The following is a 24,303-nucleotide window of genomic DNA, read 5'->3' on the forward strand; positions in this document are numbered from 1 at the left end:
GAGTACTAAAAGGAATTAAGATGGGCTATCGAGCAGTATTTTCAGAAAAGTGCCACAGCTAATAGTTTCCGAAAACGAAAGGTGTTTATGATAAATTCCACAAACACTTGAAGTGGGCGTGGCAGTGGGCGGTAAAAGTAAAGTCTGTGTTAAAGTCCTGATTTCAGCCTATACTATGGTGCTACTTCTAGCTTATTATCTCTACTGGTTTCTGAGATATTAAGCATTGAAAATAATAGTTAGCAGGAATCCACCTACTATTAAATTATGTTCTCCTGGTGTTCTACAAAAATATGTAAATATTGTTTTTTCAAAAATATTAGTTTTCTTAAAGCTATATTCGGATCATTATGTCCTTGGTTCTAGCTTAGCTAGAATACTGAAATTTTGTACGCTAGGAGAAATTAAGATGGACTATCGAGCAGCATTTTAAGGAAAGTGCCACGCCCCTTAGGTTTTATGATTTTAAGGCGTAAATAGCATGTTATTAAAATTTTAATAGTGGACATGGCAATTGACATTAAAAATACAAGCTTTATTATTCTCCTCTTTTCGACCTCCACCGTAGTGAAACTTTCAACTTAATATCTCCTCTATGTTCCGAGATATTGAACTTTGAAAATTATATCAACAAGGTCAACAGCTACTAACAACGCTCCTTATAGCTACATATAAAACGCTATATATCTTCATGTCCAGCAAAGGTAGAACCTTCAAATTTGGAGTACTAAAAGCACTTAAGATGGGCTATCGAGCAGTATTTTCAGAAAAGTGCCATAGCTAACAGTTTCCGAAAACGGAAGGTGTTTATGATAAATTCCTCAAATACTTGAAGTGGGCGTGGCAGTGGGCGGTAAAAGTAAAGTCTATGTTTAAGTCCTGATTTCAACCTACACTATGGTGCAACTTCCAGCTCATTACCTCTATTAGTTTCTGAGATATTAAGGGTTGAATATAATAGTTAGCAGGAATCCACCTACTATTTAATTATGTTCTCCTGGTGTTCTACAAAAATATGTGAATATTGTTTTTTCAAAAATATTAGTTTTCTTAAGCTCTACATTCAGATCATTATATCGTTGGTTCTAGCATAGCTAGGTAAATGAAATTTTGTACGCTAGGAGAAATTAAGATGGACTATCGAGCAGCATTTTAAGCAAAGTGCCACGCCCCTTAGGTTTTATGATTTTAAGGCGTAAATAGCAGGTTATTAAATTTTTAATAGTGGACATGGCAACGGACATTAAAAGTATAAGCTTTATTGTTCTCCTCTTTTCGACCTTCACCTTAGTGCAACTTTCAACTTAATATCTTCTCTACGTTCCGAGATATTGAACTTTGAAAATGATATTAACAATGTCAACAGCTACTAACAACGCTTCTTATAGCTACATGTAAAACGCTATATATCTTCATGTTCAGCAAAGGTAGAACCTTTAAATTTGTAGTATTTAAAGCAGTTAAGATGGGCTATCAAGCAGTATTTTCAGAAAAGTGCCACGCCTAATAGTTTCCGAAAACGAAAGGTGTTTATGATAAATACTTGAAGTGGGCGGTAAAAGTCAAGTCTATGTTGAAGTCCTGATTTCCTGAAGTCCACGATGTTCTTTTCAAAATGAGTTACGACATAACCCCCTGGTCTATAAATTCAGCAAAGTCCGAAGTTATTTTCCCTGAATAAATGAAAAATTAACAAACTGCTTTTAATAATTTTTTTTGTTTATTTATTTCTTAATCAATTAGAGAACAATAAATTCTCTGCCATTACTATAGATAATTATATCTTTGTTTTTTTTTGTGGATTTTTAAATCTAAATAATTTGGTTGCTAATAAAATATTTAAATTTGAAAACTATTTACACAAACTTACTAACAAAATACAATTACAAAATATAACATGCACTTTAAAGCCTAAAAACTATGTATAATAATAATAATTATAATTACTATAATAAACTACAAATAATATTAAATTAAAATCATAATAAATGCTTAATACAAACAGAAAAAGAAAAGAACTAGTACAAATGAATGATGTAAGTATTGCGAACAAAAATACAAATAATTCGAATTAAATAATGAGGGTATTCAACATACAAAAAACAAATTTATGGCAATTTTTGTAAGTTGCTGTTGAAGTTTACTTTTTTCTACTTTATAATAATTGAATTTATAATTTTTCAATTAAAAATATTCGCTGCAGTTGCTATAGTTTATTTTGAGATTATTTAAAACTATTTACACTAAGAATGATTTAAATTATTTTCGTTTAATTAAATTACATGTTTAAATTTTACAATTTCCATTTTTTCTATGAAAATAAAGTCTTTTTTTTAATGTAAAGAATATTTGGGAATGTACTTATAGCTGATTTTGTTTATTTGGATATATCGGCAAATAATTAAGGCTTATGATCGTTTTTTTGTTTAACCATTTAAGACAGTCTCTTTAAATGTGAATATTTAACATACTTTTAGGGTTAAGTTTTTTTATAATTTAATTCGTTTGCCTTAATTATTCATTTTTTACTTATGTATTTACAATTTAAATAGAGAAAAATCACTAGATTCGTTGTGGTTTGCTTTCTTGTTTCTAAGATCACAATTCCGTTGAATATTCTTGAGGATTCATGGAGAATTTACGCCAACATATATGATCACCATTGACATCGGCCGCTGAGGGTGTGGGCTTTGAAACATTACGATTACTTTCCATTTTGCCCGAACTGGACGAACGTTTAACATAGTTGTTGGCATTGCCATGCGATCCACTGGATCTGGCCATGGGATTGCGGGTGGGAGCATACGATATGGATTCATTTGAGGGTGTTATTTCAATGCGTGTAGCATGTTGTCCCTCTTCCGAGGATAAACGTCTAATATAGACAATTTCTCGATGTTTGGTGGTCTCAGGATTGGTATTGCGCAATTCTACTTGACTACTGTGATGCTGAAGTCTTTGTGGTGGCTGTGGTTGTTGTGGCTGTGGCAGTTGGTTTCCCGTACGCGGTTGACTGCGCGATCTATGCGACTGTCTTACCGGTTTATTGTTTGGTTCACTGCTATGAAATGGCACAAATTGCTGTGAAATTCCTGGAAACTTATCGACACTAATGTCTTCTTCTATGGCCGAGTCACCAAATACCGAACCACTGTAGTTGGGCGAACTATTGCCAGGTGTTGAGGATTTCCAATTATGTTGATTGTTAGTGCTGCCTGGTACTACAACCCCACCACCGCCACCTCCATTGGCATATTTATTCGTTGTGGAGTATTGGCCCTTTTTAATGGAGTGTGTATAGTCTCTGGTGCCGCGTCTTCTCAAAGTGAAATCTCTTTGTCCGGTATCTTGGCACACGGAACGCCATTGTTTCCAGGCATGTCTAGCCAAAGGATCGGCTGGACCCCATTCTTTTGCAGATTTAGAGGCCTCACAAATCATGCCAAAGAAATTGTACTCCACTTGTCTGAATATTTGTATACAAGCTATAAATAAAATAACAAATAGCACAAATAATATGGGAGCCCATCTTGGCATAATACTGGCCAATACATCAAACTCATCATCATCAGAACACCACCACACCAAGACACCCGTCAATATGGCGGGACAGAGACACCACAAACCCAGCCAGATTTTATAAATAGGTCTGCCTATTGAAAATTCCAGATCTGTATAGATATTCTTCACGCCATATATCCAAGTCACCGCTATGAGTTCAAACACCAAAGCTGTTATCACCATAGTACCCACTATGCGGGAATCCAATAGTCTAGCTATATAGAATTTTGGAGCAGATAGTGAAATTATAGATGCCACTAAGCCCACCAAACTCATAACATAATTTGGATGGCGAGGCACTAATCTGGTGCTGGTATAAATTCCCACCACTATGGTTATAAAACAGGAAATCACCACCAAAACATAGATCATGGAAGGTATTAATTTCACCCACAATTCATAATAGGGTTTATCGTATAGTATGCGATCGTATATCGTGGTCAAAGGTTTCAATTCCTCTATCATATGGGCACCATTGGCCGAATGATCAAATTGTATCATAAATAATGTTACTGCAATGGCATTTATCAGCAGATTAAAGCATAAATACACCACGGAAGTCCTTACAGCATCGCCTTTATACAGAAACTTTCCCGTAATCATGGGTAAAACTCCGAAACCACAATTTAAGGCAAATATTACTTGCATTAGAGCACTAAACCATAGATTACTTTCGTATAGATATTCCATGGTAAAGCCATACAGGGGAGGAAAATAGGGTGTAGGTTTGTCCAGAGAATTATGTATCTCCCAGCCGGTAACACAGCACAGCAGCAGAAAACCCAGTAGACCGAAAATGAATAGAACTCTGCGAAGTACACGGCCATTGTGAGTACTGGAAAAGGAAATAAAAAAATATTTGTTATAATATCTGGCAAAACAAAGGATTTAACAAAAACATACCACAGCATCACCACCGCCCATAAACCAATCAAGCCAATCGATAATAAACCAAAAAATAGTGGATTTTCCCAGAATGGTGTTAGAAAAGTTTTCTCCATACATTCCTGGCCACTTATATTGCTCAGGGCATAACCATCCTGTAAGAGAAATAGCTTAATTATAATATAAACTGACTTAAGATGATTTTCAATAAGTTTTATACATACCGCTGCCAGTCTTAAATTACCCAGACACTCTCTAAAGGGAAAACTGTTGAATGAAAACATGCCAATGTAGGCTAAGGCCATAACAGCCTGCAGAGAAACCCATACCGTGGAGACCCAAGATGCAAAACGACTAACAATGCAGGCTCCTGAAAAGAAAACAATAATTTAGTAAAGTCAACCCATCATCATATCAGCCCAATTATGAAAAAAATTCTCCGGGAGATTTTTCCTTTTTCCTTTTCTCATTTTTCCTATTCAAATTCTATGTTAAAAAAAAGAAAAGGGAAAAACTCCAAGGGAATTTTTTTCATAAGTGAAATCAATTTTCTGTAATAAACTTAAAATAACTATATTTAAATACATATACTATTTATTTGTTTAAAATTTTTATAAAATTTGCCGGTCACTGCAAATTAATTTCTATTTTTAGAAACAATTTTCGTTGAAAAATCTTTCTAAATAATTTTCTTTTTTTCTATTTCAGAAATATAACGGAATTAATACTGCTTTCAGTAACCAAAAAAGCTAATAACCTTTAGAGGACTCAATCAAACAAATCAAATAAATTTCTGGGCTCCAAATTTCAGAAATATAACGGAATTAATACTGCTTTCAGTAACCTTTAGAGGACTCAATCAAATAAATTTCTGGCCTCCAAAATTCATGAATTCCAAAGAACACTAATTTTAAACCTTGGGTATTCCGATTTTGACAATATTCAGTTTAAACATTTTAATTTGTATTTTTTTAAATTTCAAAATTTAGAAAATTTACTTGGGCTGGTGTCGGATTTGATTCATTTAATGTGCATTTTTAGACTACATAATTTAAAAAATGCATTCAGAATGCATTAGGACTGTAAGTTCTAATATTTTTATTAATTTTTTATATTTACCACCAACTATTTTCTCTAAAAGTGTAAAGAAGACATCAGTATCTCTCAAATAAATCTTAAATTAATAAAATCGACATTAGCTTCAAAAGATTTGAACATTTAAAATAATAACTAATTTTTTTATTTTTGCAAAGATTGAAATCCCGAATAAAATCAGGAGTTTTTCGAAATTAAAAAAAATCCAAATGACATTAAAGAGAATGTGTTTTCGAATATGACCAAAATTGGAAGACCCAAGATATATGAATTTTAGTTTTGAATTTATTATTTTTAAGACATTTATGCTCGTTAAAGTAATTTTTGGAAGTGGGTCTTATATGTGAGCTAATTTCTGCATATATTAAACATATTTGAAATTTGTGTTCTTTGAAATTTAAGTCCTATTTCGGGAGGATATTTATATGGAGGCAATGTGAAATATTGCACCGATTTTAAACAATCTTTGTACAGAAAAAAACTAATGCACCAAATGTTAAAGAAATATTTTACAAATTATACAGGTCGCCTTCCAGATGCATGAATGGACATCGTTAAATTAACTGAGAAAGCGATTCTGTATACATTGATTCTGTAAACATCACTATCAATATGAATGACGATCTATAAACATTTCCATCAGTTTTTAAGTATTGAATGTTAAAGCTGCTACCATTAACATTGAAGCTGCTAAAACCTTTAGAAATAGAACATTCTAATTTTGTCCGTTAATTCAAGAAACTGCTGGAAGATGGCACTATGTATAAATAGTAGAGCGGGTTGCAGTCAGTTTATCATATACGCTGTTAGAATAAACATCAACTGTATTATCAGTGTATTATTGGACGTTAAAGAGTATGTATTTTAAAGTGTGATTATTTAAACTTTTGTGTTTAATTAGGTTTATTTAAAAGAAATAAACCACGGTTTTTAAAAGGTAAAAACGTAACAATTTATAAATATGCATGTTATTGAAATTAAAAAGATGTTAATTAACCAAAAATTAATTATATTAAATAATTGTTATGTTAGGAATGGTTTATGAAATGAATTGAATGAAAGATTTAATTGAAAGTTTAATTAAGATTTTAGGGAATTAAGCTTAAATTGAAATAATTAATTCAAATCTTTTCTTGTATGTCCCTGTATGATCATAATTTTATAAATAAAAATATTATTAAATATTGAGATTTTATTTTTAATAGTTATTTTACAAGTTTAACTAAAACAAGTAAGAGAGCTAAATTCGGCTGTGCCGAATCTTATATACCCTTCACCAAATTATACTTCAAAATACAAATTCTAAATATTTTTAGGTAAACAAAATTTTTAATTTTTTGGAAAAAAAATTTTCGAATTGTTATTTAAATTTAAATTTTTTTTTTTTTTTGGTGAAATAAAATTCGTGTTAAAAATTTTTTTTCGTTTCAAAGGTCTTTGAAATATCTATCATTACATATCCATATTGTCTATAGTAATGACTTAGTAATCCAGATATAGGTCAAAAATCGAGGTTGTCCTGGTTTTTTCCTCATATCTCAGCCAATTGTGGACCGATTTTGCTGATTTTAAATAGAAAACTTCTCGAAAGCATGTCTGACAGAATTATTGAAGATTTGGGTCGCAAAGATATCTGGGGTTTTCAGAAAATTGATTTCAACAGACAGACATACGGACATAGCTTAATCGACTCCACTATCTATAAGGATGCACAATATATATACTTTATAGGGTCGGAAATTTATATAAACTTCTCACGAAGGTGAAGGGTATAAAAATGGATTTTTCTACATTTATGAGTATGAGTCAGTAAACCGTATCTTAGTTGAAATACATATAAAACAAGTAAGAGTGCTATATTCGGCTGTGCCGAATCTTATATACCCTTCACCAAATTATACTTCAAAATTTTAAATATTTTTAGGTAAACAAAATTTATTTTTTTTCCAGTTGTTTTTTGAATTTTTTGGAAAAAAAATTTTTCGATTGTTATTAAATTTTTTTTTTTAAATTTAAAATTTTTTTTTTTTAAATTTTAAAATTTTTTTTTTTTAAATTTTAAAATTTTTTTTTTATTTTTTAAATTTTTTTTTTTTAAAAAAAAATTCGGGTTCAAAATGTTTTTTCCCGATTTTGACCCATTGTAGGTCCAACTTACTATGGTCTTATATACGTCGTTGCAAATGTCTTTGAAATATCTATCATTAGATATCCATATTGTCTATATTAATGTCTTAGTAATCCAGATATAGGTAAAAAAATAGGTCAAAAATCGAGGTTGTCTTGGTTTTTTCCTCATATCTCAGCCATTTGTGGACCGATTTTGCTGATTTTAAATAGCAAAATTCTCGAAAGCATGTCTGACAGAATTATTGAAGATTTGGATCCCGAAGATATCTGGGGTCTTCAGAAAACTGATTTCAACAGACAGACAGACAGACGGACAGACAGACAGACAGACAGACAGACAGACAGACAGACAGACAGACAGACAGACAGACAGACAGACAGACAGACAGACAGACAGACAGACAGACAGACAGACAGACAGACAGACAGACAGACAGACAGACAGACAGACAGACAGACAGACAGACAGACAGACAGACAGACAGACAGACAGACAGACAGACAGACAGACAGACAGACAGACAGACAGACAGACAGACAGACAGACGGACATGGCTTAATCGACTCCGCTATCTATAAGGATCCAGAATATATATACTTTATAGGGTCGGAAATGAAAAATGTAGAAATTACAAACGGAATGACAAACTTATATATACCCTTCTCACGAAGGTGAAGGGTATAATAATGAATTTTATAATGTAAAAAAATAATTAAAAATAATTTTGCCCTAGACAATTTTCAAACATTTTATAATTTTCTGTTAACTTCTTTATTTTTTTTACCGTATTTCATTGATAAATGAAAATTAACACTACGCTACCGCCAAAGGCATCAATTTGTTTTATTTAAATACAAAGCCAAAGTCGTCTATGTTTTTTATTAAATAATTTAATTTATGAATAAATTTTAGTTAAACAATTTTAATTATTTAAACATTTGAATTTATTGTAGTCTAGTGTATTTAACGGGCTTTTACACACATATACTATATAGTATTATGCATGTGTTAGTGTTTTTAACGTTACTAAAACACAGTTATAAAATGTGTAACATACTTTAAGGCGCAACGCAATTAAACAGTTTAATTATGTGGCAACATTTGTATTCTGTTTATGTAGATTTAATATGAATGAATTGTTTTATTTGTTTACTTACCTTTAAATATTGGCGATGACCTCCAGGTGTGGGCAGCTCCTTGTCCCAAAAATTGACCCACCGATATCTCCAACAGCACAATGGGTAAACCGACTAGAAATAATAGTATTAAATATGGAATCAAATACGCCAAACCGTATTTATCCATTTCACGGGGAAAACGCACAACATTGGCGTAGGTGACATTTAGGCAGATGCACAGTACTAGACCACGAAATATCGAACATTTTGTCTATAATTAAAAAAAAATATAAAAAAATTAAATAAACATATAGTTGAGGAATAAATTAAATATATAAAAATGTAATAAAGACTTATAACTTAATTAAGGCCAAATGTTTTAAAACATTATTTCTTATATAAAAAGTGTCAATGCCAATTTATAAAAAACACAATTCTAAAGTATATTTAAACATTTAACATTAAAAAAAATAATAATTTACAATATCAGAAATATAGCAAAATCTGTTTTAAATATTTTGATAAAAAATATTTAATATGAAAGACACAACTTGATTTCCTATAGTTTACAAAGAAAAACCTTTCCAATTTCTCTTGTGTTACACAAAAAAAAATGTGATTAATCTAATAGATCTCAATTAGTCACGTGAGGTCAAAGAAATTAAATTTGCAAGCTTAAAACTTAACTAAATGCTTTGTTCACATTAAATTAAAAAAAAAAGAATAACAAAATTGTGGTATAAATAAATTTAGTCATTAGAGAAAATGAAACACACAAAAAAACATAATGTTGCTACATTAACCCAGTTTAAACCTACAAGAAATTGATGAAAATGTTAAAATAAAATCTCACAAAAAAATCATAACAATAATGAAAACAACAATTAGTCAACTTTTACATACGGAAGTTCAAAAGTAAAACACTTTCAATCAAGTCAGCCAGAAATCAAATTAAAAGAAGCAAAAAGACTTTAATGCTTGCTATTTTAAGTAAAAGTAGTTTAAATAATCGAGCATTTAGTTTTAGCACAAAAAAAAACACAAAGTACTGAAAGTACTTGCACCAATTTTTAATGCCTTCAAACAAATTGTAATAAATATTAACAGCAATGAGAAAAACAAAGTAATAATTTCTCGTTTAATTGCCGTGTAAAAAAAGGTGAAATTTGTTTTGTGCTAAAATAACAAAAAGAAAAAAATTTAGCACCAAAAGTTTAAAGAAATAAAAATTTTTAAAATAACAATAAATATTTATAACAATAAATACATTTATGATATAAAAGAAAAACCTAAATAAATATGAGAGTATTTTTAAGCAAACAAAATGTTCATTACAGATGATACTTTTAGCAGTTAATGAAATTAAATCATATTTTAAGTAAATAATTTGTTTCATTAGTTTTGACCTCATTTTGTATAATATGTATTTATGATTATTTCAATTTGAATGTTTTTCTGCAACAATGATATAATAGATTTTTCTTAACCCTTTCACGACCATAATACTATTTGGATAAAAGTAATCATTTTGACTATTTAATGTGAATCAGTTAGCGGCAAAAAAACATATTTTGAAATTAAAACAAAAAAATGTTTAACGGATTTGCAACATGAATAATGATTTTATAACTTTTTTGTAACAAAAATGCATTTACCAGGCCGAATATATATCGCAATATAAAATTTAAAAAATCAATTTTACTATTAAAAACATTTTTGCACAATTCTTGAATACAGTATAAATATAAAACTGTAAATTTTCAAAGACAATAAAAAATAAATGCTATAACCAACCTTATTTGAATCTAAACACATTAATAAGAGACACTTTTACGAACTAATTAAAATGGCACCCATTCTTTTTTTCTTTGTTTAGTTATTCAATATTTTAATTTTGGGACACCGGTGTCCCCGTGGACATCAAAGGGTTAAATGCCGTAAATTGTTTGTTTATTTATTAATACATTCGATGAACAAGGAAATTGATGATTATTTTCTGCCATAAACTATTATAAAAATAAAATATGCATTTATTACATAAAAGTCTTATACAAATACATACTTATGTGATGGAAATATTATATTCTTCAAAATTGTAGCCCCGATGATAAATATCAATTAATTTATTATAATCTAGTCAACAAATGTGATAAAAATGTAAGGAAAAGTATCAAATTGGAATTTTAACAACACACAAAACGTAAGCAATAAATTCATCACAACCTTTTTCGGTTTCAAAATCGATTTCTATCACATACTTGAAAATTTTTTGTTTAAGCTATGGACGACAGGCTTCAAATTATTATAGTGAGTTACTGAGTGTCAAATTCCCAGGAAAAACTTAATATCAAATTGAGAATGTTTCAAAATTAAAACCTTTCTCAAATGTTAAACGTTTTAACCTGACAACAACAGATTTCTCAACAAAAAGAAAACATTTGAGGTTTAGAATTTTAATTCAATTATATTCAAATCCGCATCAAACACTGACACGTTGTGGATGCATTTGTTTTTCGACAATCACTTGTCTGTTGTGAGTTAAAAGCTTCTCGAGATTAATATCGATAAATTGTTGTAGATGGTATCCCATTATACGAGCTCCGTTCTTTATGCTACTCTATTCCTTATTTTTCGAAATTAATCACCCCTATCATGAAAAACATGTGAAATTTATGTTCCCATGAAATAAACATTTCCCTCGAAGGTAAAATTGCGATCGTGATATTCCCCTGAACTTTTCATTCACAATTGTTGATTTTGTTCATAACAGCTGTTTATTGTTTACAAAATTCCATTTAAAAATTCCCCAACATGGGGAATTTTTTCACGTGAACAAAAAATGGGAAAAAGGGAATATATTTCATGTGAAATATTGATTCGCGATAAGGGTGAATAATATTGAACTTCAATCATATCTTATTCTGTTGCAGATAACAGCAACATTTGTCATTAGTATTCATTCAATTATAAGCCAAGTTGGAGATTGGGGCAATGCATTGCAATGAGGAAAGACATGAACTATTCGCTTAATCAGGGTCTTTTGGCAATACCTGAAGGGGTCGTGAGAATAATATAAAGAAGCTCAAGAAGAACCTCGGTTCTTTTAAATGATGTAGGATCATCTGCTCGTCTTGCTATTCACATCACCTATGTATATCCATCCCATAATGGAATACAAGATACATGAGATATCGGTGACAGTAGGGTATTAAACTTCTTTGAGTAAATCTGCACTACTTTCGTAATGCAGTGGAATGTGTTTTGCTGAAATTAGGGGAACTTGTTTCTTTTCAACAATAAGTCATCCATTTGTGGACTAAATACATGCAAAAGTCTTTCCTGTCACTATCTATGTAGGGTAGATCAAATCGAATGTCCTCCAAACCATTAATCTATTTAATTTAGTTCCTAGACAATTTCGATCTTTCTGAGAACATATGGATTCCGCGCCAAAAGTACTGGTAATCTTTTAAGGTCAAGAACAAATCAAGCCAATATCGGATACTCTGTTCCACAGTGAAGCGTATCCCAGAGAGAGCGTTCTGCATCGATCGAAATAAATAGTATTCGCACGGGGCAAGATCTGGACTAAAGGGCGGGTGAAGGAAAACATTCCAACCACTTCTTTCTAAATAGTTTTTAACAGCACCATGGATATTTGGCTTTGGTGTCGATTCGGAAGGTTGATCGGCCTTCACATACGATCTCTTACGCATCGGGTTATCGTAATCGATTCATTTTTCATCGCAAGTAATGATAGCGTTTAAGCAGCATTTGGGACAGCATATGACGCTTTGTTGGTACAAAATTCGACAATTTGGAAGAAAAAATGTCTTTGTTGTATACACTATAATGTTCAATAACTAAGTGAGAATAAATGACTGATATGTACCCTTCAAAATTACACATACAGTTATTAAAGACAGAAACCGCTTTCAAAAGATACGCCATCTGTTGTGAATCAATTGGGGTATTCACACGGTGTGCTATCAATTCATATTGTCATAATGTATTAAAGTTTTACAATATTTTTAAATATTGTTTTTCCTCAAAGAAAAAAGTCCTAAACTAATAAGACTTTTTATGCTGTGACACAATTAAACAGTGTAAATCTAAGTCGAAAGGTAAAAACTATTCATCGAGCACTTGCAACGACATGTATAACGCCATAGTAAGTCGGACCTACAATAGTTAAAAATTTGTTAACCGGCTTTTTTTACAACAAAAAAATTTTCATAACATTTTTTTAAAAATAAATTTAAAAAAAATTTTGCATAAAACTTTTTTCACTAAAAAATTAAAAACTATTTTTTTTAATTTGAAAATGAAAATTATAAGAAAATTTTTAATTTTTTTTTTAAATTTTGTTTACCTAAAAGTATTTTAAATGATAATTTGGGGAAGGGTATAAGATTACTTGTTTCACTTGTTTTGGCATTTTTATTAAAAATAATTATAATTTTTTTTTTTTTTTATCAGCTGACTCAAATTTGAAATAGCACACAAACTTATGAGGGTTGCTCACAGCAGTCATATTTGTTCGTGTTATTATTTTATGGCATACGACATTACATTTTAAAACCTTAATAGTAACGGATTTAAATTAATGAAAATTTTGAATGATTCAATAAGGAATTAATTCTATAAAGAACAAATTCAGTACATTTGAAATACAAAGGAATTAAATCTATGAATTAATTCGTAATGAATTCATTAGCGTAATGGTTAAGAGATAAAATTCAATTTGAGTTTCAGTTTAATACAGTTTTTTTTTTTAAAAATGTTGTTATATAATTTAGAAAAGTGTTATTGCCGAATGTTAGAGTACTAATAATTTCACTTATATTAGCGAACAATGTAAAATATAAAACATAGACAAGTAAACATATAATTACAGTTCATTAAACTTGAAAAGAAAAATTAAAATTATTAACAATACATAATACAATCTCTTACAAAAACCGCACTACCACAAAACACTTCCCATTTCTTGGCAGATACGAGAGTTTGAAAAATATTCACTGCCACAACCACTCATATTCATTCATAATTATATTTGTAGCTACAGATAAAGTGGTATGTGCAAAAAAAAAGGTGTTAATTAATAATTTAACTTAATAATTAACAAAATTTTAAATAAATAACGAAATAATTTGTGATTTATTAGGAATTTCTTAGAGCTAGAGTTAGTTAGAGAGAATCAGACTTACTTTGCGATAATAACGAAATGGCACATCCTCGTGTACAACATAAAGATAATCTGCTAAATACTTTGTTGTGGGTATTTCCATTTTAGGACAGATTTTATAACGTTTAATATCAGTGGAGCATAAAAAATTGTCATTTTCTTGCATTTGGTTATTGGATATTGAATGTTCTCTGCGATTTCTAATGATTATAATAATTTATTTAAACAGCCAGCCAAATAATTTATGAAAGAAAAAACTTAAGAATTTGTCTGGTAAATACAAATTCTGTTATATTCAAAGTTGTTTTCTTCTTTTCTCTTTTCAATCTTTCTGTTTGAGTTTTCGCTTTATTTATGCAAAAAAAGTTTGATTTATTTGGTTTTCTTTCGTAACAGCATTTTTTTTGTTTTAATTTTACATTATTTTTTCTTATTTATTAAAGATAAATATTGCTGTTTGTTTTTATTTTTATTTTTCTACATCTATTGAGTAAAGATTTCGAAGCATTTCTTTGCAAGAAAATGAGAAAAAAAAATAAATAAAATTGTTGCTAATTAACGCCTGCACATTCACATTTGAGAAACCGGAAATATTTTTGATAAACTTTAGGTTTTTAGTTTTAATGAATATTTTAATTTAAAATTTATGTTTTTTTTGTTTGTTTTTGGGTTTATTGCTGGTTTTTTATTTAAATTTTATTTCAACCGGATGTTTTGACTTTTTTTTTGCTTAAAACACTTTACTTTTTTTCTTATCTACCAATATACAATATTAAGTATATATTTTATATGTTTTTTCCCATTATGTTTTATTACTGTTCAATCATCATTAATTAAAGAAAGAAAAAAAAACGAAATTTGGTAAATTTTTAAATGTTTTAAGTTTGAATTTGTTTTAAAAAAGCAGAACATTGATATATTTTATACCTCAGGGGTTTATACTTTCTTAACCATTTGATCAAATATCAGCAATTAACAAATCAGCAGGTTGTCATTTAATCACACCCAAGCAAAAAAGAATTTATTACTATAATTTAGAGTCTTTTACGTGTAGGCTTTTACTATTCATTTAAATAAAATATAAATTATTTTTTAATAAAAATATTCAACCTGAAACCTTCGAAGAAGCCCCACTTATGTTGCCCCAGTATTTTTGGTCAACAACAAGAATAAAGGTTAAAGGTTGAAATATTGCCCCCACTAAAACATAAGACAAATTTAGCATTCGAGAAACCATATTTAGCATTACTGGTTTAAGCCAAACCTGGAGATCACTGCATCAAAGGAACCCAAATTGTCTGCCCTTTCGAACCCACCCATTATCAGCTTATTATATACCGAGTCAGCATTAAATGATGATGATTTGTCACCAGAAATACAAAACCAAACATTTGAAATTAATATTATTTTCTGTTGATATCAAACGCAATTCTCAAAGGTTTCTCAAACCGAAACAGTTGGCAGAATTTCATGTTCGAACTGAATTTTAAGTTGATTTAAATTTTTTTTTTCCAATTTTGTATTCTGAAATGATTCTCAAATCTAATGATTCTCTTATCAAATATTATTCTCAAAGCCAAAACAAATCTCACTTATGACCGTATTTTCAACAAATAGATAGCTACGGTGTCAAATACCCAGTAGATAAATTTACATAAAAGGTAACTTAACATTAATTTAAAATCAATCATTCCTATCATGCATACTTTTCCTCCCGAAATGTCTTCCCTTTCCCTATATTTTCAATAGTGAAAAATTATTCGTGCTAAAATAAAATTCCTCTTATCGTGAATGGTTTTTTCCCATTAATTTATTCACATTATTTTTATACCCTTCACAGTCGTGAGAAGGGTATAGTATATAAGTTTGTCATTCCGTTTGTAATTTCCACAATATAATTTTCCGACCCTATAAAGTATATATATTCTGGATCCTTATAGATGGCGGAGTCGATTAAGCCATGTCCGTCTGTCTGTCTATTGAAATCAATTTTCTGAAGACCCCAGATATCTTCGGGATCCAAATCTTCAATAATTCTGTCAGACATGCTTTCAAGATGTTTCCTATATAAAATCAGCAAAATCGGTCCACAAATGGCTGAGATATGAGGAAAAAACCAGGACAACCTCGATTTGTGACCTATATCTGGATTACTAAGTCATTAATATAGACAATATGGATATCTAATGATAGATATTTCAATGACCTTTGAAACGACGTATGTATATAAGACACTAGTAAGTTGGACCTACAATGGGTCAAAATCGGAAAAAAAATTTAACACGAATTTTTTTTTACCAAAAAATTAAAAAACCAAAAAAAAATTTTAAAATTTAAAAAAAAAATTTCCAAAAAACTACTTTGGAAAAAAAATAAATTTTGTTTACCTAAAAATATTTTAAATTTGTATTTTGAAGTATAACTTGGTGAAGGGTATATAAGATTCGGCACAGCCGAATATAGCTCTCTTACTTGTTGCTGTATAAGTTCTTCTTATAATTCGAATATTAAAGTTTACAAAATTTATTTTAAGAGCTGAAATATTGCTCAACAATACAATGTATTGGGTAATTCCAGGGGTTCAGAAGCGTCCCGTAAACATCGACGAACAATTCGCTGGTGTTTGCTTTCCTCCTCTTGCAATAAAATTATTCTTTCGATTCTAAACATTTTGTACACTTTAATTTGTTGTAATTCTTTTGTTTTGTTGGGATTCCAAAAAGTAGCCGAATTATTTTACTGCATAAAAGTTAAATAGATTAAAAAAAATACTTTTTTACATTCTAAACGCCGTAGCAGAGATTCCCTAGATTCCCTCAGATATCAGAATCGAGGAAAATTATGAAAGATCACCACCACACTAAAGAAGTTATATTCTAAATAGTATCTAACATTTTTTAATTGGAATTTGAGCTCCTTTTTCTCAAATTAAAACATTTATCACCTAAACCCTTGAGAATAAATTCCACTTTCAAATCATTCTCAAATGTTTGACTTTTAAAAAGGTTACTGCTTTCAAATCATTCTCAATATGATAGCAAACCTGACCGCTTTCTGGGAAACTAAATTTGTGTTTATTTAAGTTTCTTTATTACTTAAACATTTACAGCCTGGCCCAAGATATCGAAAGAAAAATGAGTCGAAAAAATGTTTATGAAAAACACTCTGTTTTTAAAATTCTTTCGAATAGTTTTCATACAAATTTGTTCGAATCGTTTTCCACAGTGATTTTCGTAAAGTGGCAAAAATATATTTTAATTTTTTCTATAACCAAGGTGCCAATTACTGTGCTTTCCAAAATAACAGGTTTCGAACTGGTTCTTGTACGAACCCATTTTTATAGACTTAATTTGTCTAATAAATCAGCATCATATACAAAAATCTATGATTTATTTCCTGTATTTAACTTAAAGGTCATTTCTGAAACACCACAATCAAATTAGATTAAAAAAAACTTGGACAACAGACTGCTTTTATAGCGATTTAAAAATTTTTCAGTATTCAAAACGAATAACTTTTTTTGAACGATCAACTTTGAATGTTTGCGAATAAGTAGAACGATTATGAAGATCTTGCAATATCAGTTCTTATCAGGATCTTATGATCAGAAGAAGCAATATAGGAGAACTTTCAGGAAATTCTTACTAAAGTGACCGTCTTGCACAAATGGTTTCTGAAAATGTAACCCAAAATCGATATGAACAAAATTTGAACACACTGTTGTAATAAAAAATCATGTCATAAAATCTGAATTCCACCCACAGGGACTTAAAAGTGACATTGGTAAAGGAAGAGTTCCAGAGAGTCCGTCAGAAATATATTGTAAAACCCGATCCAGGATCCGTAGAGCAGATCTACCACCCCGCTAAGAAGAGTGCCAGTTAACCATGAAGGCTCTCTTGTTGAAGAGCAAATAGTTTTAATTTTAGTTATAAGATTTAAATACTTATTGTAAGGTCGATAAAAGACAGATTCAATAAATAAATGAAGCATTTTAAAAAAAAAATATTCTATTTAATTCCTGTGAAAATATTCCCGAATTTTTCATATATCTATGAAAACTTTTCACTGAAAACAATACACAGATCATCTGAGGCAAATGCTTTGTAAGCTGAAGGATTTGAGAGGCGATATTTTCATAGTTTCTCTTCGATCTTATAAAAGATATTCCAATATCGACTTCCAAACTTTTACAGTAGATAGCGGCCATCTATAGAATTATCTGTCATTTATTCTGTTTTTGGAGGGATATAGCGCTCAACAACACTTGAAAATGATAATTTTTTTTATCAAAATGGGTGTTCTTTTCGGTTAACGTTCCGAGAGCTTCGCCCATTTCTGGATGAATGCATACATCAACAAAAAACATTGTTATCCACTTCTGTTGGCCTGAATTGGATGTGACCACTAACGATATGTGGTTTCAACATGACAGTGCTACGTGCCACACAGCTCACGCTACATTTGAGATTCTACACGCACGATTTGGGGGCATCTCATTAGACCTTTTCTTATGAGGGTTTCTTGAGTCGCAGGTCTATGCTAATATGCCACAAACCACAGCGGTCCTCAAAGTTAACAAATTCAACCTGATTTTTGCCCCAGAGTCATGAAAATTTGACAGTTCGAATGCCAACCACACAGCGAAGCGATATTATATTCCATACATAATGGCAACATACGAATGGCATCAAACAAATAAAAAATGTCGGTGATAGAAACGCTTAATGAAAAACCCTTTATATTTTACCTAAATTTTCCTAACTTATTTGAAGTCTGAAGTTGTTTTAAAAATATATGTACATATATTTATTAACATTTCTTGGCGATAGCCTTCAATGCGCATTACTTTTTCACAGAAAAGAGTGATTGACACAAATGATTGGCGGAGTCGTACAGTTGTTTTGAAGTTCTACATTTATTTTTCCATCGCCCACACACAATTCAAAGCCTCATTAAATTTACTGTTTATACAGAACTAGTAATTTATACTTTGAAGATTATTTTTAAATATACTTAGAAATTCATCACTTTAAAACTTGATTTCCAAACTGAGACATCAATTTATCAAACATTCGTTAGTTAAATAAAATTTTTATGACATTTTGCATAACAAACAGTATTTTTTGAACGACAATAATTTCCTTACTACAAGTTGTCGCTTATTTAGCACAATATTTGCAACATTTTATTTGTATATTTATTAACGAATTTCAAATGAACTGAATAAAATTACAATTCAAAGTCAAGAACGTGTTGATAAATTTCAAACGAAATAACAAAATAAATAAAAAAAGCATTTGCACAATAACTTGAATATTTTGCAATATTTTAGGAAATTATTAAATATTTAACATAAAAAATAAACTGCATTATTATTTTATTGTCAACAAAAATACAATATCACTTTTTAAATTTTAAATATGTTATTTTTCTTTGTTTTAATTTTTAAATATCAAAAGATTAAAATTTGCATAAGAAAACGTTAATCTTGAGTTATTTTCTGGTTTCAAATAAATTCATTTTGATTTAAAAAAATAGCACACACAATATGGATATAATTGAAAAAAATTTATATATGTACGTCTCTAATTTTATAAGGACTGAATAAGTCAAATTATAGCAGGAAGTTATAAAAAATCAAGAAAAGTGATTGAAAATTAAATTAAATATGAATTTACAGCCTAACTTCATATTCTCAAATTTCGAGGACTCTAACGATAAAATTTTTAATAAACTCCGTCTAATGACGTAAAGGCTCATTTGTCGGGATATTTATTTCAGTTTTAGCAAAAATTCGCTTATTTAGCATTTATGTTTGCATTAAGTAATAATATATTGGTCTTGCAATATAGACTTCCTAACTTTGACAGTTAATAGCGGACATATTATTTAAGCTCCATTTGTCGAATATGCTGTCATTTGTTCAGTTTGTTTTGCCAAATCACCATGGACGGATATAGCGTTTAACAACACATGCAAATGAAACAAGTAAGAGAGCTATATTCGGCTGTGCCGAATCTTATATACCCTTCACCAAATTATACTTCAAAATAAAAACAAAATTTATTTTTATTTCTAAAGTTGTTTTTTTAATTTTTTGGAAAAAAAATTTTTTTGAATTGTTATTTAAAATTTTTTAAAAAAAAATTTTGGTTTTTTAAAATTTTTTTTGTTAAAAAAAAAATTCGGGTTAAAAAATATTTTTTCCGATTTTGACCCATTGTGGGTCCAACTTACTATGGTCTTATATACGTCGTTGCAAAGGTCTTTGAAATATCTATCATTAGATATCCATATTGTCTATATTAATGACTTAGTAATCCAGATATACATAGGTCAAAATATTTTAAAAATCAAGGTTGTCCTGGTTTTTTCCTTATATCTCAGCCATTTGTGGACCGATGTTGCTGATTTTAAATAGGAAACTTGTCTGGCAGAATAATTTATGATTTGGATCCCGAAGATATCTGGGGTCTTCAGAATATTGATTTCAACAGACGGACAGATGGACATGTCTTAATCGACTCCGCTATCTATAAGGATACACAATATATATAAAATTATATTGTGGAAATTACAAACGGAATGACAAACTTATATACTATACCCTTCTCACGAAGGTGAAGGGTATAAAAATTGTTTTATCAAAATTGGTGTTCCGTTCGGGCAACGTTGAGAGCGCTTCGCTTATTTTATGGTCGTCATAATCGTTTTAACAAGAGGACTATGCGCAGAGTAACAATGAACTAACACTGTACGATTATGAAACGCAAGATCTACCGAAAACATTGCCACTGACCATGAGAGTGTCACAAGAACTCGGACTTTCGCAGATCACAACTTGGCGAATTTTGCGTCGTGACTTGTGTCTGCAACCGTACAAAATATAACTGGCCCAGGAGCTGAAGTTAAACGACCATAAATAACAAGGTATGTTCACTGATTGGGCTGGAAACTCACCCTAATTTTCATTCAAAAAAATCATCTTCAGCGTTGAGGCCGACCAAAAGTATTGAATTTGGAACGATACCAATCCACATAAGACCTAAGAGCGTCCAATGCATCCCGAAAAGTCAATGTTTGGTGTGGATTTTTGGCTGGCTGGTCCATATTTCCTTGAGAACGAATCGAACGAAAACGGCGACGCTATAGGTCGAATATTACCAATTTCTTTTGGTCTGAATTGGATGATGTGGAAACCAACGATATGTTGTTTCAACAGGCGTAGCTACACACAGCTCATGCCACATTGGACATTCTACACGAGCGATTTGAGAGCATGGTCATCTCACGAACAGGTGATGTGGACAGGCCAATAAAACGTGCGATTTGACCCCGTTAGACTTTTTTTTAAGTTGTAGGTCTATGCTAATAAGCCACAAAACCCAACGGACCTCAAAGCTAACATAACCCATGTCATCGGTTAAATTAAGCCTGAATTATGAGGTAGAGTGATTAAGACATTCGATATTACCAACAAATTTGTGATTTGTAGGTCTTACTAGAAAGATAATTCAATATATATTACGTTTCCGTCATAATTTAATGAGATAATCAATAAATTCACAACAACGTTATTCCAAAAAGTCCAAATTTTTCTCTTGAAAACCAATTTTTAAATATCAGGGGTGGAATTAACACATGATCGAGCAAAATTTTTTAGAATTTTCGCTATCGCGATTATTTTTCTATAAGAAATATTATTCTATAACGAATGCGGCCCCAAATCCAGTGAATCAAGGGTTAGCATGGTTGCATTGCACTCTATTGAATTGAAAATTTTAATTTTTTCAAGAAATCATGAAAATGTTTTTACCCATTTCACTCATCTCAGTCCTTAAAACTCTTTATAAAAATCGAAAGTGGAAAAATACACTGAAATCGCCAAAAGCACTATATAATTTCTTTCATTAATGTTGATTTGTGGTTGATTTTTTTTTTTCATATAAAATCGATGACGCATCTTGGAGATGTTTATTTGTATTTTCTTTGATTGATGTAAAACTTGTTGGTTTGATTTTTATATTTTTGTTTTGTTTTATTTTATTTTTATTAACTAATAATATTTGTTGCTGTTATTTTTTTGTTTTTACAAATATTTTTCAATTTACGTTTTCGAAATAGCGCGTAAGTAAACTCATGACATTTTGAACTCGATTAAAAAAATGTAAAAAAACACCATGGCTACGCAATGTAACGCCTCAGACACTTTAACACTTTAATACATATAGGATACAGCGAAAATAAACCGCAAGTGCACAACGAACGATAAGAAACGCTGGCGCGTTTACAATTGCGCAGTGTGCAGCAGACTGACTAACGGGCTCCAAGAAAAAATTGTACTTGATATTCGTAGTTTAAACTTTAAAGAAATTCTTGAGCAAGAGTAAAATTTAACCAAATAACTAGCAACAACAACAACAACAACAAAATACACTAAATTGGGTGTCAGAGCAACAACAACAACATCAGCCCAAAGTAGCAACAATTTAACAAACTTTTAAGTTAAACTTGCTTAACACGTCTTTAATGCTTTTTGTTGGCCGCAACAATGTGTACTATTTTTTTGTTTTTGTTTAAATTTAATTTTATTTTCTTTCTTCTACCTTTCTTTTAAAAACTTTTCTTCTTTCTCTTAATTTTTTTATTGTGCTTCACTATTTTTTGGTTGCTTTAATTATAACTTTTTCACAATTTCTTTCTCAAACTTTGACGTCAATCAATTTGAACGTAATAATTCCGGTAAATTTACGTTTATTTGTTTAATTTATTAAAATGTTAGTATGTAGTTGAATTTAACAAAAGGCCCCGTACGATCAGACCAACACACGCTCTCTTTAATGCAAAACTAAATGTGCGTTTGAAAGCAACCAGAGCCCCAAGTCTAGGATTTGATGAAAAACAAACAAAAACACAATCAGCAGCTCCAGCAAAAACAACAGCAGCAACAATGAAAACAATCATATCGAATCACATCACATCAAACACAAATCTAACACACCACCAACAACCAACAAATGCCAAAACGTTGTAAACACTGAGCTAGCTTTGTTTTTGTTGAGCCAACAACAACAACAACAAAAATAACAGCATTCTCAAACCGTGTTTTGTTTTTGTTTTAATTCGCGCTCCACTCGCGCACTCACTCACCAACCATCATCAGTTTAACACTTTTTTCGTTGATCGTGTTGGCGTTTGTTGAAAACTCATTCATTCAGTTCGTTCGTTCGTTCACATTTACCTGAGTGCGCTTTGTTGTAAAGAAAAAGAGTACTTTTGAGCTTTGTTTTTGTTGTTATCTTATGTTTTTGTTTATATCTGTACTTAAAATATCTAATGTTTTGCCTTTAACAAAATGCTATTAATTGTACAGTGGTGGCAAAAACAATGGAACACTAAGTTATTTACATATCAGAAATCATTCTATATAGAGTTTCGTGTACAGTTTTAAACGAAACCAAAACCGAGATTCGTCAATTATTCTTTGTTTTATCAAACTGGATGTTCTGTTAACCTATTACTCCTTATTCATATCTTTTCTTCTCTATCTGACCCTCTTTTATTACTATTTTCAGGAAACACAAAAGGGTCTACTGTTAGGACCCAAGTAAGCTGCTCTTTTTCCTGTCTCTACCATACGACTGCCTATTAACCTAACCTAACTAGCCCATGTGACGATACTCATTCACATGAGATGCAAGATCATTCAACGCATCCCGAAAATGTCACAGTTTGGTGTGGATTTTGAGCTGGCAGCGTTATCGGTCCATATTAAGAATGTCGAATGTCGTATTAAGAATGTCGTTCAGGTCAACTTCTTTTGACCTGAATTGGATGATATGGACACGAAAGACATGACGGAAGTACGTGCCATGCAGCTCATGTTACATTGGACATTCTGTAAGAGCGATTTGTGGGCATGGACATCTCACGTGGAGATGATCTGAACTGGCCACCGAGATCGTGCGATTTGACCCCTATACACTTTTTCTTGTGGAATTTTCTTAAGTCTCAGGTCTATGCGAATAAGCCACAAAGCACAGCGGCCATCAAAGCCTACATAACATACGCCAAGTCATTGAAAATTTGTAATTTGTAAAAAATCTGCTATCATTTTCTCTATTCTTTCGCCAAAAAATACAGTTGTATCCGTACAGTTGTTTCATTGTAATGTATTGAAAATAAAATAGTTTTTTGCTTCTACTGAACATTTTAATATTTTGAGTTGACGCTCTTTAGAGGAAGCAGTGCGATATGTTCATCGGTTAAATAACCGATGCCGCCAAAACAACTATGGCCACAACAGACTTTCAACATAAGCT

The 24,303-nt window shown here is 30.6% G+C and overlaps 1 protein-coding gene across 2 annotated transcripts in view; it reads right to left on the minus strand.

The window, feature by feature from the left end:
- Positions 1-1,698: 1,698 nt before the first annotated feature.
- The window catches only part of blot (bloated tubules), a 115,683-nt gene continuing 93,078 nt past the window's right edge, over positions 1,699-24,303 (minus strand). The window contains exons 1-5 of one of the 2 annotated variants that reach the window (XM_065506510.1): positions 14,001-14,188; positions 8,830-9,061; positions 4,671-4,816; positions 4,465-4,601; positions 1,699-4,396 (exon numbers count right to left, since the gene is read on the minus strand). In XM_065506510.1, coding sequence (XP_065362582.1) covers positions 2,599-4,396; positions 4,465-4,601; positions 4,671-4,816; positions 8,830-9,061; positions 14,001-14,144 — 2,457 coding nt within the window. In that variant the 5' untranslated portion in view covers positions 14,145-14,188 and the 3' untranslated portion in view covers positions 1,699-2,598. Of the gene's footprint in view, positions 4,397-4,464; positions 4,602-4,670; positions 4,817-8,829; positions 9,062-14,000; positions 14,189-24,303 lie in introns of those variants that run through there. The other variant, XM_065506509.1, reaches the window with a different exon arrangement.

The sequence above is a fragment of the Calliphora vicina genome, chromosome 3 (assembly GCF_958450345.1).
Source record: "Calliphora vicina chromosome 3, idCalVici1.1, whole genome shotgun sequence".
NCBI lineage: Eukaryota > Metazoa > Arthropoda > Insecta > Diptera > Calliphoridae > Calliphora > Calliphora vicina.